Here is a 16,289-nt window from a genome sequence, read left to right on the forward strand (position 1 = left end):
TGATAATGACAAATCTTATAAAACTTCAGAAGTCCAAGAACACCTCAGAGTAGTTCATAATTAAACTCAAGGACAGTGAACTTAGCTTACAAAACTCAAAACTATATAGACCATAGTACCGAATGACATGAACTGGTTTTATTTACTTGAATTTTTATTAAATACATGAAATAAAGCTTCTTAACTGGCAATAAAAACTAGAAGTGAGTATTTACAATGCATATACAATGCACTGTGGTAGCTCAGACCTTATTAGAAAAAGTTAGTTTGCCATTTTCATAAATACTGAGACAATATGCCCATAATCATTTCAGAAAACATCCCAGTGTAAAATTTACTTAACTCACAACTGAGCTTAGAACAATTACAATTAATTCATTCTGTAATTATGTATATATTTTTTTAATTATTAATATAAGAATGAAAATCTTACCTACTTGTAATAAAGAAAAGCTGGCTACAAATATTTTCAGAGCTGCACAGCCACAGACAAGAGGCAATGGCCAGAAGTGAAAACTCCAATCATAATCAAGTAAATATTTTTTCTATGAAGGTGGTGCAGGCATTGCTCGGGGAGATTGCGGGACCATAGTTACTAGAGACATTCAAGACTTAAATAGGCATGTCCCTTTACAACCTGATCTATTTAGACCTAGTGTGAACAGGAGGCTGTATTAGATGACTTCCAAAGGTCCATTCTATCCTGAAGTCTTGTGTAGTTTACAGCTTCAAACATCTTTTTAAAAAATATACATTACATTGCAAATGAGCATCCTCACAAACAGAAAGTGTAGAAGTACACATATGTACTTGGCTAGCCCAGACATAATTTTAAATTTATGCTTAATTAAATTTAATTTGAACTATTGCATGGCAAATGTACTTCTATTTTGTGTCATTTTTTCAAGAAAAAAATATATCAAGATAAATTATTAAGAAAAATATGACATGCATCAGGACTAAGAAGTGATTTTATTTTGTAGGAATAAATTAATGTCTTACGGATGTCTTGATTTAGTTTCTGCACACTGTATGTTCAGAAATAGCAAGTCTTCCATAACTAAATTTATAATTAAATAGCATCTCACTACTGTGCCTTAGAGTGACATCTTACTCTAATTATGAGTTGGAAATCATATACAATACAAACTCAGTTCTGTGTTCTTGGTCACATGAAGGTTTGAAGAGATTAAAATGCATCTAGGCTCTTCCTTTATTAATAACAATCTGTAGGCAATAAAGATCTCAAAAAGGAAAGAGAAAAGGTATTTCCTCTTGCTTTCCACCTTCTAGCAACCTCTGACATGTTTTCTGCCTTGAGCTTTGCCTTGGGCAAAAATAAAGTGGTCTCATACAAACAGTGAATGTAAACCTTCCATTCAATTCTTTTTCATTTTACAAATGGAACTATATGCATATTTTTCTTCCCTTCTAGCACAGCTAAGCCATCACCAAAACCAATGAAGAACACAGTATAGAACATGTATGAGAATAAACCTAAATACTACTTTTTTGCCTCAAAAAAATGCTGACAAGCCAGTAGGATAACAATGCAGATTTAAAAAACTGTGTATTATCCACTTCAAGAAAGAAACTTAAATCTTGCTCAAAGATTTACAATGATGTATGAAAATCAAATTTCAAGAGGACAGCACAAACTGTCAGAACATTTCTCAAAAGATGCCTACATCATTAATAAATTTCACATTTATTAACAGTAATTTATATTTACTATCCCATTTTCTCCAACACAAGCAGCAATAAACATTGAATGTACAGAGAACAACACTGTATTAATCTCCTGCTTAGGTCATGGTTTTATGATTATTTAAATTCAAGAGCAATGCTTGGTTGACAAGGTACTGCAATGCTTCAGGCTACAATCCTCACACAATGCCTAAAGGGTTATTACTGTGGAGAAATTCTACTGAGGACCATGAAAGAGCCTTACCCCTTCCCGAAGACACCTCATTAGCACAGTGTAAGCAGCTGAGGGAACAGCCCAGCATTCCCTGGGGTGCTCCCCTTTTTCCTCCTGAAATGAAGCCAACGGCACAAATGATTAAATCAAAAAATCACAACAATCTCAGTCACATAAAAAATGGGTAGCATGTTCTTAATAAGGTTCATATTATACACATTTCAAATTAACATATGCAATTAAATATATTAAATTTCAGGACATTATTACTATTTAATGTTCTTTCATGTGCAGCACAGAGATTGATATTTTATTAGCTTATTTAAGTAGTCTCCAAAATCTGTAACAGAGTTTGTCCTAATATTTCCGCATTTCATCAATTCATTCTAATTCACACAGACACAAAAAAGTGTTTCTTCCTTCATTCCTCTCAACTATTTTGAGTACTTCAGAGAGAGATAACTGACTACTAATAGTAGAAATTCTTCTCTTTAAATGTGATTTAATTATACCAAACAAACAAAATTAAATTTTTTTGGTAGGTAAAAAGAAAAAAAGTGAATTTCTTTTGAAAAAAATGCTCCAAGTCATACAACGAGATACCAAGTGATTAAGAAAATTTACTGTCTGGTATAGCTTTCAGTACATATGAAAACTGCTTCAAGATCTTAATATATATCTATTTGAAATCACCCTGTTAGAGAGGCTAATTTACTACTAGTTGAATAAGTGTTTAATTCTTCCATTAGAAGTGAACTTAACTTCCCTCTATCCCTGCAATAGCCTATGGTAAAAATTTAAGTTTAAAATGGGACACTTGGATATCACTGAGATTTAACTGCAACAACTTCCATATCCAGGCTAGTAACACAGAGCTATTAGTAAGTGGAAAAAAATATAGCCTCATTCAGGAAAGAAAGTGAGAAATAATAGACATTAGATGGCGTGAAGATGACAGGCCATAAAGTCATGAGAAACTTGTTTTAGTAAGTAGACAAAGGATGACAAACAGTAATTTCTTCAGAAACTACAGAATTCTTGAACTCTAGTAATTATATTCTGAAATTATTTTTAGCATTCTAATAAACTGTTTTTAATAAAAGGGACAGGATAGGTAAAGTGGGGTTAATGATGCAGAAACAAGTGATACTCTCTAATTTTGCTGATTTCTGTGTGGCTTACAGTAATTCAACATATATGATATGATCGTTTCAGGCATTTAATTAAAGCATGGCACATTAGCATGGAAGACAATTACTGAATTGGCTAGTAAAATTAATTTTCCTTCTTTATTGAAAACAAAACTTTATTTTACACATATATCCACAGAGAAAATGCGTCTGTTAAATATCCCATTTGTAAGCTTTATTTCTGCTAACTTTTTATTACGACGTATGGGACAATATAAACAGTAATAACAAGAGTGGCTTGACATCGAACAAGACACACCAGATCCACTTCATTCCAACTCCTTTATCTTATCTGAGTAAGAACATGATGACAAGTAATCACCATTTGCCTTCCAAGGCATTATGTGTAAGTTTAAGAAAACACAGTCCAAGTTTCAAGAAAGTAAAGGTAGGTTACTTTCAAACAGGCAAAAGTGGAATCTTTTCTACCGGGAAGAGGCAGGACAAGGCTAGGAGTCAAAACACAGTTAAAATGACAACCTGTGGTAGAATTGGCGTGGGTCCATTTCTTATTGTATTCACCTAATTTAACCAGAAATTCTTTCAAGTATTTTTGTAAACATACATATTAAATGTGATGTAAAATAAAAAGCCTTAAGAAATTATGCAATCCTAAACCATTACTGGTTCTTCCATTCTTCAAACCAATTAAAGACTTCTTGCAATGTTTAATCTCTATTTAGAAATTAAAAAAGGCAAAAGGGGTATGAAACTTAGTACCATTCTTAATTACCTAAACATAACGTACAGTATTTGACACTTAATAAACCAAAATATATCACAAAACACTTGGGAATCTTCCTACTTTTTGCTCACAGCCCATGTTGATTTTGATTAAACTTTAGGTTCTGCACCCTAGTAACACAAACAACACAAAATGAATAAAAATATTACATAGAACTTGAAAGTTTTCCCCCAAGGCAATCCACTCAAGAGTATGAGAACATGCTCCCAGGAGTCTGCTCATGCTACTTGTGAATTGCTCTTGGCTTCTGTTTGGAATAAAAATGCAGAGATGGAGTGTAAGATCTTACTTACAAGATCTCATAAGCAAGTACACACACAATATCAGAGTTTAGGATTGCACAGGACCATTACGATTATCTGGACATTTCTCAGTATTTTCTAATCCATACAAGTGCAAAGTAATCTTGTATTTTACTGCATTAATCATCCTGCACCTAAAACAGCTGAACTTGACTTTAAGTATTTAATAATTTATGATTTACCAAGTGTTCATATGAAATAGAAATAATCTTTACAATTATTTAGTATTAAAATTGTGGCTGGACCTAGACACACTTCACAAAACCCCAGAGGGAATAAATGAATAAATAAAATCAGCCTTGCCCTAAAAAGTTACAGTTTAAATAAAAATATTTAGTAGTTTTAATAAAACAAACAAATAGGACAAAGAAAGCACAAAATAGAAGGAAACAAGAAAAACAAGTGTATAGTCCTTAATGAATTACATTATAATTTATTTTTCTTTATTAATAAAGTCATAAGGCTTTGCTATTTAAAGATATAAGTTAGCAATAATTTTTCTGGTTTCATTTATTATATTACCCCTGACTTGGTATATGATCTTGTCAAGGTCATTCATCACTACTGTTCAGCATTTTAATGAGCAACGAAATGCCTAGAACACTACAGTATTCTGAGTTAAATACATATAGAACAGAAAAATGAAGAGAGCTTTTCTTTAAAAAATTGAACAGTTAGTATTTCCAAGCAAATAAATCACATTGATATTTTTGAATTTTTTGATATTTTGGAAATTTTACCAAGACATGGTATCTTGAGCTCATATGTGTCCAAATATTTATTCCTACACTCTAACAATTTCTTAGCTGTAGCATAATGCAACCATTAATATTTGTGTGTGTGTGTGTGTGTGTGCATGTGCATGTGTATGTAAACAACCTTGAAACATGACGATGTTGCTACTTATATGCAAGTTGTAATGCTCCAAACATTATGAAATTCCCACACAGACTGAAAAACTTGTTAGTTCACATTTTCAGAAGGAAAAAATCTGTACGCATCATTTTGGTGTTATACAACCAGTGTTAACAGAATTGTTTCAGCTATCGGAGTTTAACTGCAAAATAAAACAAAGCCATAGAAAATATTCCTGCCAAATATAATTTTTAAGTTGGAGTTTTAAGTTTATTTGATGACAGCAGGTACAAATCTTTTCTCCTGAGGAAACTGAGCAAGTATTAAAACATATAAACTGTGACTGTGGATGCATTTTTCAGGACATAATTTCTCCTTCTAAGTTCTCTGAGCATGTATTTGACAAATACTTTGGCAATTGCCCAACAAAAATAGGACAATGCTTGTAATTCTACAAAAACCAAGGTAACCACTACATTTTGTGGAACATGCAAAGGAGCTAGAGAAAATACAACCTGGAAATGCAGCACAAAGCCATAACTAAAGCCATGATGATTCAAATTAATGAATCAAAAGTAATGATTCATTTGCCACTTTTGCTCCATTACCAACTGTTCTGTTCATCTAACATGTTAGCATTCAGAGCTATTAGATGATGCAGGTAATACAGGGGCTTCAGAGAAGCCAAGGTTAGACTTCTTCTGTTTAAAGACACCTTTGTTTCTGTTAAGTAAGAGTATTTTTTTCTTAGAATAAGGGAAAAGAAGTGGGATGGCTTAAAAGAGCTGTCAACTTCAATTTTAATATTGACAGTATTTCTTTTCTACAAATAATCTGATTACTTTTAATGTGAATCTACTATTTCTATATTAAACATTTAGAGCAGTTTTAATCAGGAATAAACACAAGTCCATTTGAAATTAGCCAGGATCATTTAATTTCCTCATCCACAGTGCTGTGGATAAGGAAACCATGCTACAAAATGGTTTAATTTGGACTAGATACATATAGATACACTAATATATTAATTTATGGATATTATAGGCTGTCCTCATACATCCTGTTTAATCAACATCTCTAGCTTAGATGTTTGAACCTTAGATCCGCCACTTGGAGGCCAGCAGTGGTTGATTAAATCCTTTTATGAAGTTAAAATTCTACACTTGAAGAATACTGTTTAATTACTCTCAGATGAAGTAAATGATTGGACCAGCACGTTTCTTAAAAGTAGAAAAAGTATTAGAGAAGACAAAAGGACCAGAAACTGTTGACTATACCAATGACTAAGTAACTTGATTTTTTGGTCTACTTTTCCACAGGAAATTTTTTCACATTTGCCAAATTTCTAAGGATCACTTGCAGTCTTACCTTGCTGGCAATGAGGTAAAGCAGCTCCCCAAGTGCTGGTAAGAAACATTGCTTCAATTTGCTGTTTCTGAAGTTCTCTCTGATTAGTTCAGTTAAAAGTGTAATTGCCTAAATTTAAAAAATCAATCAATAGATAAACACGTGTGTTTTGTCAAGGAAAACGTACTGCTAAAAATAAAAAGCTTTATCTCAAATGCCGTCTTACTGATGCACTCTTCACTTACACTGAAGAGCCATTTGCAAGGGATTTAGTAAGCATTGAAAGAAAGAAAAAATAATTATTACAAAATATTACATATGCAATATGGAGAAAAATAAAATAAGGAATTAGCCAAGGTGACAAATTATCAGCTATTTCTTCTTTCATTTCCCTCAGAACAACAGAAATAGATTTGCCAAGAAAAGAAAAGCCTACTTGCTGCTCCTGTGTTTCTGTCAGAACATCTGAAAGTTTTCACCATCAGGTTACAAAAAGCACAAACAATAAGAAACCTCTAATGATGGCTTTTGTGTAGATGTTTTATCAAAGGATAAGAACTATTTATGATTAGTCTCCTGATCTCCAAGTTTACAGGCGACAAACAATGTAAGACTTGGACATATAATTTTATTTCTTTGTATTTCATGAACTTCTATTTGCAAAGCATTTATGCATACATGCACCTGTGTGTGTGTGTGTATGTATATGTGTATATATTTAAATATATATATATATATATGTATAGATGTGTTATTTATAAAGAGGAGTTAGAAGGAAACTAGAAAATTTGATTCATTTTGTGCAGGTGACCCAGGAAGAAATCACTTTCCCATGCAAAAGTATTTGGCAGTAAAGCACTTTTTCTTACTTGGAGCACTAAGGAGTTGTTATATTCAACTTCCCTTGTTTTACTTCACCTTCTGACCTTATAGCAGCTTCATAACTCCAATCTTTGTACAGCAGAATCATATCAGAACTGGAAATGCAGTCTTCAAATCAAAGCAAAAAGATCTACTAAACAAACTTTGACCTTCTCCCCATCTTTTTAAAGTAGTGCAATGCTCATTAACTGTTTTCTTTAACTGCTTTCAGAGCATTTCTACAAATTATATTTAGGAACTTTAATTAACATGCTATTCCAGAGACAGCTTTACTTTCATATTTAAGAAACAAATGTATCAGAGGTTTTAAAGATTCTAATATGGCAGCTTGAGAAAGTAGTAGTCAAGTTGATTCAAGTGCAATTCTGCACTGAATGATGAACACATAATGACAGCATTTTCTCCTTTATTATATTTCTTTTCTACAACTATACAGAATTATTCTTGCTTTTGTGATGAAATATATTTTGAGAACTACATTGACTGTGGAATCAATACCATTAAAAGTACCTTGTCACTGTGGCATTAACAGAGATTACACATATCCGGTTATCATCCCTTAACTTTGCCTCTTTAGACTGAGGGTGAAACCACCATGATATAGTATTTAACTACACAAAACTGATGAACTGTGTAATATCACAGGCTGTTGACAAGAGCTCCAGCAGACTGGCTAGGGACATCAAATCACCATGACACCTAACTTACACTTGTTTGTTTGCTGGCAGGACTTGAAAAAAATACACATCAATTTGTATATCTGCTATAACGAAGCAAGGCAGGCTGCTCAAAATTATCAGTTTTAATGATGAATCTCAACCAGCAGAAAACCCTGTATCAATACTAATACTAGTTTGCACCTACAATACTTGTTTTCTCAAAGCATGGTTAATATATTGGAAAATTCTGATGACACATTATCTAAATACATTTGTATGTGCAGTCCTACAATTCTCTAAATCCTATATTCTGCTAAATAAAACCACGAATTAACCTTTGTGTGCAGTAAATTGCATATTCACTATATTCACTTGTACTGAGTTCTGTCTGGCTGCCTTAAATCAAAGTTTAACAAAACATTCATTAACATTAAATATACTAGGTAGATTATCTGTCTTCTGTGGTTTGGAGTTTGTCATTAAAATTAAGAATTTAAGATTTAATATGAATGAAATTTAAATCCAAGAACAATATTTCATATTGGTGAGCAGAAAGTATTGTTTCTCACTCTCCTTCAAGATTCTAGGACAAGTTATTATTTTTATTATGAAGATATTCTAGTTATTATTTTTATTACAACGTGATAAGAGAAGAAAGTAATCATAATCCAATTCCTACTCTCTCCTCAAATATGAATGAAAAAAAAGGTAAAATTGAGTTAACAAAAATTAAATTAAGAACTAATTTCCTTTCTTGTGCACTAAAAAAAACTTGCCAAAAATCTAATCAACACCGCAATAAATTCAAGTTTTCATTTGAAAAAAAACTTTCATTAAACAAGAGAGAAGACGTGTCTGAAGAAATCTGAGCCATTAGTGACTGACTTGTGCTAAAATCATGACATCTTCATTAAAGAGAAACAAGTTGAATGAAATCTTGTATTTCTTATCTTCATATATTATAATAAATTTCTCCATTAAGGGTTAATTTTAGTAACTGTAAGAAGATCCATAACAAGAATTAAGTACTATGGCAGAAGGCACTGCACACGAAATAATTACCACACATTACAGATGACACTCATAATCTCTTGTATATAAGACTTTATTTACCACACTCAGATAATGGTCTCATTTTCTCTAGAGAGCACACAGAGTAGAGAACTGCCCTGTGATTTCCATCCCTTCACTGAAAACAATTAAATAATCAAATATTATACAAATGCAGGAAATGGGGTTCACAGAGTATGTCACATGCTGAACTGGCAGTGTCTGTACCAATAATCTATTTAAGTTCTTGCGTCCTCTGCAATGGAAGCCATGGAACAGGAAGCTGTGATACATTGTCTGTATTATTAGGACATTTATACAGAAACACAAATATTTTTATAAAATAAATTTTATGTTATGTAATATAAATTGTTCATAATTTCACAAACACATTTCAAATTACCTAAAAGGAGGCAGACAAACTGTTTCCTCCTCTTGACAGGACACTTCTAATGTTAACAAAAGTGATTTGCACAAGATTTAAAATAGTCTTTCATCCTTTCATAAAGAAAAATATAAGACCTGAAAAAAAACCTGCTAAGACACTTTGACTCAATGTTAAAGGGTGGTATAAATTTTAGGTAAAGAAAGTAACACAGTGTGTGTGGGAAAATGCACAACAGAAAAATCAAATTTATTTTATTTTAACTACAGACTGACAAATGAACTCTCCTTCTTACCTTCTTTTTCTTTTCAACCTGCCTACATTTTCCCTTTCATAGAAGAAAGTAGTAGTAATCAACTGCAAGTCCTACACTGTCTAGTAAAAACATCTTAAATTTAATAAATTATCTACACCTTTTACCCTAGCTGTCAAACTGAGTAGATATAGTACAGTTATAAAAAGAAAAGAAAGAAGAAAATTTCATATCTTGACAGTCATTGCCTTAATTTACAACAACAGAGTGTGGATTTGATCTATTACCTATGGCAGATTCTCAATCTATTTCAAAATGTATCCAGAAGTTTCCCTGCAGTTTCAAGTCCAAAAGTGAAAATTACAGTATATTCAAAAATGAAGGTATTTTATACCTTAAGTTGTAGTGGCAATGTACAGGTTTACAATATTACTACATCTTTGATGTATTAGTATGAATGTCTGCAAGTATTAGTGGAAATTAAATTATCTCTGTAGTTCTGAAAACCCTTACAGTGATAAAAGCTGTCTATACCTCTAGCATAATGGAAATAATATTTTAGTTCATTTTCCTGTGAGTACACATACATCATGTAACGTGGGCAAGTAATAGCAAAGCAATCTGACTTTCCTCTGAGAAAACTCTCTCATCAGGCTGAGAAAGACATGGCTAAAACCATGGTTTTAGTGCCACTAACCAGAAAAGAATCTAGAGTAATATTCAAATAAATTCAAAAGGGTATATGGAAAAAAACCTACCAGCTTTTTCAAAACATCTCAACTCAAACTGGGTCATGAAATAAGGACTGAAGAGAAGTCTGACTAGCAGACTATGTAGGGGGAAGGAAAAAAAAAAAAAAAAAAAAAATATTAAAAATTAAAAACATATTGCAACTCCGCTAAGGAAAAATGTAAGATGGAAGTGTCAGTTTTCCCGGTGGCATACAACACAAAATTGACTCATTATGAAAATTCTTATCAACTTTTCCGTAACTGAAAGGAAGAAGTCTTAGTAGATGAGTAGTCAAACCAGATGTCATGAACTCAAAAGGAGATTCAACTTGCTTTTGAATCAATTCAAGGTCCCAAAAGGATAAAATTAGAAACAAATAGAATCAATTAACTTATAAATCTGGTATGTTTACTAACAAATCAAAAATGGATGTAAAAGTTTTGTTAAGCTTTGGAGGTTGTCAGTTTGTTTGGGTGCTGGGTTTTATTTTTTAAGGAAAAAAAATGTTATTACTTCTCCCAGTCTGTCATGCCAGTCATATTATCACATGAGCTCAGTAGCAGATGTTCATTACTATGTCTGATTTCTACCCCAGCCCTCAAGTTTGAAGCTTTTTAATCACAGGAAGGACCAGGTAAAAATATTTGTCTCTAACAGCAAAGATCCTGTTTCCATTTTTGCCAAAGGCAAGCAAAGAAAAAATTGCTCAGGAGCCCAAAAAATAAAGATTTCTGCCTTCAAAACTCAAGTCAGTGGCGACCAACTGAAGCCAGTTTACATCTAAAAATGCAAAGTGAAACTGGCAATGAGTCTCTACAGAATAACGGTTGGCAGGAACATCCAAGTGGTATTTTCCTTTTTTTTTCTTCTCTTCCATGTTTTCACTCTGTTCATAAATTGATTTGAAGTTACTCTAAGTCATCATCTTTCTCCAAGCAGTGGCCCTTTTATCCACTTTTTAGAAGCCATGCTAATGACATTCAAAGACCAATGCCCAGCAATAAGATATACAGGTAGAATATTTTAGATTGATTATTTCTACATAGAATATCTCATATTAAAAAAAAAAAAAAATAGGGGATTTTCCACTAATTTTCTTTGAAATTAGTCCCCTTTGAGTACTGCAAATTCCTTCATTCTGCTTCATGAAGATGCAAACTAGACAAAACAACAGTGCTTCCCTAAAGAATTATTTTTAAAATGTGTTTCAGACTAAAATAACTTTTTTTTTTTCCTTCCCCCAGATGATAGATGAAAGGTCTGGTATTTAAAAGAAAAGCTAAGACTACAACTAATACACAAGTGGTCTTGCCTAACACTGAGTCTGGTTTCAGTGTCTTTTAGTGCAGTAATCAGAAGACAGCAGGAAATTAGACTTTTCAGCTACCACCAGCATGAAATTTCTATCACAAAAACATGCCGTAGCCTAATCGTGTCAGTCAAGCAAGTGTGTGCTTAAGGGGAAAAGTCTGGATTGTTTTCTCCTGTTCCTAGCCTATGATATGATTCATTCACAAGTGCAACACAAACGGAAGTGGAAGAAAGGCTCTCTTTTAGGTTAATTCTTTAAGCTATGCACTTAGTTGTAAGAACCAAACAGTTCAGTGTGCAAATTGTACAACAACTTGCATATACCCAAAGCTGTTTGGTGTAAAAGAAATTTAAAGAACTAAAAATACATTAAAAACAAATTCTCAGCTATGTCAAACTTTACTGAAAACCAACAACTTACAGCATACCACAAAGAATTGCAATATTATATGCTGTGACTTTGCAAATATCAAATAAACAATATCAGAATAATGTCAGGAAATATTTAAGGCCTTACACAGATACGTGTCTTCCAAAGCTAATGGAAAAATGAATTTGTTCCATGTCAAGAAGCTTAGGCACAAAATTTTTTTCCATGTGGTCTCTTTGCTCATGGACAGAATGCCAATTGCACATTTATTTTTCTGTATATATTTGATGGTTCTGCTGATACTGTAGCAATGTAAGGAAAGAAAATATTTCACTTTCTCCACAGGAAAAATAAAATGTTCCTGCTAAGTTATTTTAACCACAGAAACACTTTTCCATCTAGTCCATCCAGCCTTTCACACCACAAATTTATCTCCGGTGTATATAATAAATATGACATATATACATATCAATTCCAGAGACACAGGTATTTATCTGCTGAAGGAAAGGGTCCTAGTGGCACAGATGATCATCATCCCAAAAGTAACACAATTGTAGAAAAAAAAACTAAGAACAACAATCAGTTTTTACTATCATAAAAACTAAACAGAAACTATTACAAACAGATATACTGGCAGTAACACTAGCATAATTTTAATGGAAAAATGTACTATTTCACCTGTAAACGAAAGAGTAAATTTAATGGACTATGAAAACAGTGCCAATTACATGGCTTTTTAAATGGCAGTCTTTTCTTCAGTCAGGCAATTAACTTAAGAAAATTACAAAAATGTACTTAATCCTGCAATCAGCAATGTATGTTTTCTCCTTCCTAGTTGAAAATTTTCTTGTTTTCTACTACCGGTTGCTTTGGACTTCAAACATAAAGCAAGCCAAATTAATTGGACTGATAAAAATAATTTTTTGAGAGAGGAAAAAGAAGACTCTTCGGTTATGATAAAAGGTCTTCATTTTTCTCCAACAATCCAGAATTGCCATGCTTGATATATTCACTGTTTAAATTAATTATATTTCCATTATTTGTTTATTCATTCAGAAGAACTTTGCTCAAACACACCATGAGTTTCTTCTAATTTACCTGAGAAATGTCTATTTTTCATTTGTTCTCCTGCCACATGCCCCAGGCAACAATGTAAGTCATAATTCAATTAACCAAGTTGTTGAAAATAAATTGAATAAATTTATCACAGAGGTTGAAAGTTTACTAGAAGCCACTCAAAAAACTTAAATGGAAGCCTTCTCATGGTTACCAAAGTATTAAGTGACAATCCTGATTATGTCAGAATACTAACTGTAAGGTTTTAAGAAATTTTCAAAATACGTGTATACATGAAGATGTGTAATTACTCATGCATCCATTCTCCTACAGATTCTATCTCCTACAGATTTTTTTGATTCAGGAGAATTTTGTTTTGTGGGGTTTTATTTTTTCCATATAAGACATATCAGATCAAAACAAAGAAAACCTGGAGAAAGCAAGGATACACTAAAATTATGATCATTTTGAGAAGACTTATAAAGTCATTTTACAATTAAACAACGTTAAAACTAAACAGGTTTGGAATAAATGGTCGAATCAAACCATTTTTATTTGAAACTCACTACAGTATGGGCAGACATGGACAAGCCTAGAAACAGGATTTATCAGAGAGGTAAGCTAGGAATAGGACTTAAAATTGGCATTCTGTAAGAATGTGAATGACAACAAACTGTAGACCTTGAATAATTCAGACACAGTGAGCTACCTAGAGTATATATAAGAGTTACAGGTCATAAAACTACACCTGTAACAATACAGCTGCTTTCCAGCTGTGGAAAACAACCACTAAATTGTACTTTAATAAAAAATCAGAAATAAAAAGGCTCAAATTATACGGAGTTTCAGTTTGGATGAAAACAGAAATCTGGATATTTCATGACTTTGACAAAGGAAACAAAGCTATTTTTATTTTTATTATGGAGATATTTTATTTTATATTTTATATTTATATTTTTATTATGAAGATATTCTGATATGCTGTCATCCTTCATGGGACATTTAGTTTATTAATTTGGCCATGGAATACATTAAGCCAAAGGCTTTGTAAAGAAGCTCACAGTGTGAAGGCTGCAGCAGGTTCTCTGAACCCTTTAAACACTCAGTAGAGCAGTGGATTAAGGTCTGTTAAAAAAAACAGGCATAACTGCCTAGGCCATAGGGTGAGATTGATATTCCCATTCAGCAAATTTGAAAAAGGTAAGGAAAAGGACTAGATTTTGCCACCAAAAAGGCCCAGTAGAGAACAACTCCAAGGTGGTCTCCTAACAGAGGACTCTGCTCCCTGACATGGAGGCAAACTGTTATGTTACTCTATCATCTCTTAGTAAAACAGAGTCTGAAATGTCACATCAGACATCCTAGGTGGCAGAGGGCCCAGTAGATCCACAGAAAGGAAAGGACAATAGCTTCTGTTAATAAATACACCAAATTAGATATACAAGGAAACAAGTCTTCCTAACTATGGAAGAATTTTTTTTTCCTGTGAGATGAAGAACAGAATCCTCAAAAGAATGGGTTTTTTTCCACTGAATTTTAATAACTAGTTTCAAATTTTAAATACAAAAATAAAACTTTAAAGTTTAGGTGTTTTTCTAAGATAACTAGCAATAAATAAGAGGAAATTATGTTTCAGATTTATAAAGGGCAATTCCATGGGGGAAAAAATTATATTATGTCAGGAAAAAACATATGACCTATTAAAATCTTTTATTGCAGCTGCACAATAGAAGCAATGGCATGTAAAATGTCTTCATCTGCAGTTATACAAGAGATCAATTCCCCTATTGTATTCTAAGATCAGTGTCATTTTTTTCTAATCAATGCAATGAAATACTTCTTAAAAATACTTAACTGGAAATAGATCAAACGCAATTGAATTTACAGATATAAATATTCATTTATTCTAATTTTTCTAATATGACCTACATACTCGAATACATCAACAGAATAGAGATAGTACACAGTTCCACACTTGTCTAGTCTGTAGTAGTTCACTTGCATTTTATTTTGTGTTTTAGTGACCTCTGGTGGTTACATTCAAAGAAAACTGCTGTTTCCCCCTTGCCTGAGAAAAGAACTTTAAAAATATCCAAAACATTAATTTTTCAAAGACAAGTAAATTAAAGGCTTTTGGCATGCATTATGTGAAAGTTTACTTCAGCCTTTAAAATGAGGTTGAGGCTCCTTCTCTTTCCTAAAGTTTTTCTGCCTCTTTAGGGATTAATGCTACTATTTATAAAACCATTTTAACGACAACAAGAAAAATTTAATGGTACAGATTCAACATCAAGGATAGAGGAGCTATCCTTAAATAAATGCCTAAATGGGTAGAAGGCAGTAGGGGGTAGAAATAAATAATCAGTTTTTTAATATGTAAGGGCCAGCAGTGGTAACCTGCATGAATCTCTACCACGTCCTGTGCTACTTTAAAAGTACAAAAGAAATCCCAAGTGATGAGTGTATAATGAAGTAACAAAAAAACTGCAAAGAGGCCATGACTGAGTGATAACAACTGGAAAGAAGACTTGATATAAATAGCATGGTACACATAGGGGGCAAAAATAATTCCAGAATCTCAAGTTCACAAGCCCTCAATTGACTTTTCACACTTGGGAATAAATTTTGGAGCCAGAGGCGATCACTTCTATTTAACAGGTAAAAAAAATCAAACAGTTATCAAATAAAATTAGAAGTTACGAGGAATGGAAGAGAAAAAAAACCACAAAAAACCCCACCAATACTCAGATCACCTACATCTTCAGACTGTAAGACCTGGATCACAGAGTGTCATTTTAGATTATGTTGCTCAGCTCAAGACACAGCTTGATTTTGACATTTCCTAAATCATAACAGCCCCCAATAAACTTTACCTGGAGCATCAGATGGTTCATATGAGAGGCTAAATTACATCATTATATTTATTTCTGTATATAATGCTGATAGAAAGGTTTGCTTTGTGCTGGCTTTTTTTAAGCACCAGACAACACAAAATAGCTGACAGTTAACAAGGAAGCTCAACCAACTCACAGATTCCTCTGAAGGGAGCAGAGGGGAATACGAGTCTAGATGAGAAATTCCTAAACTACTCCTTCTTATTCTTCCTATAAATGAAGTATTGAGTTTTGTGTACTGCCACAATTATTTTATTTTACATTATATATGCAAAAATAAATTTGAACACAGGAAAATATTAGAATTCAATGGTTTTTTTGATCATTCTAATTTTGT

General features: G+C 32.6%; 1 protein-coding gene across 35 annotated transcripts in view; it reads right to left on the minus strand.

Moving 5' to 3' along the window:
- The window catches only part of ULK4 (unc-51 like kinase 4), a 222,693-nt gene that overhangs the window by 182,358 nt on the left and 24,046 nt on the right, over window positions 1-16,289 (minus strand). For all 35 annotated transcript variants that reach the window (XR_015275669.1, XR_015275655.1, XR_015275680.1 and 32 more), the window contains 2 exons: window positions 6,382-6,489; window positions 1,952-2,035 (listed from right to left, as the gene is read on the minus strand). Coding sequence is in view for 28 of the 35 variants with exons in the window: in XM_086848502.1 (XP_086704628.1) it covers window positions 1,952-2,035; window positions 6,382-6,489 (192 nt within the window). In the remaining 7 variants the exon portion in view is untranslated. The remainder of the gene's footprint in view (window positions 1-1,951; window positions 2,036-6,381; window positions 6,490-16,289) is intronic.

Source organism: Cyanistes caeruleus, chromosome 1, assembly GCF_971803275.1.
Source record: "Cyanistes caeruleus chromosome 1, bCyaCae1.hap1.1, whole genome shotgun sequence".
Classification (NCBI taxonomy): domain Eukaryota; kingdom Metazoa; phylum Chordata; class Aves; order Passeriformes; family Paridae; genus Cyanistes; species Cyanistes caeruleus.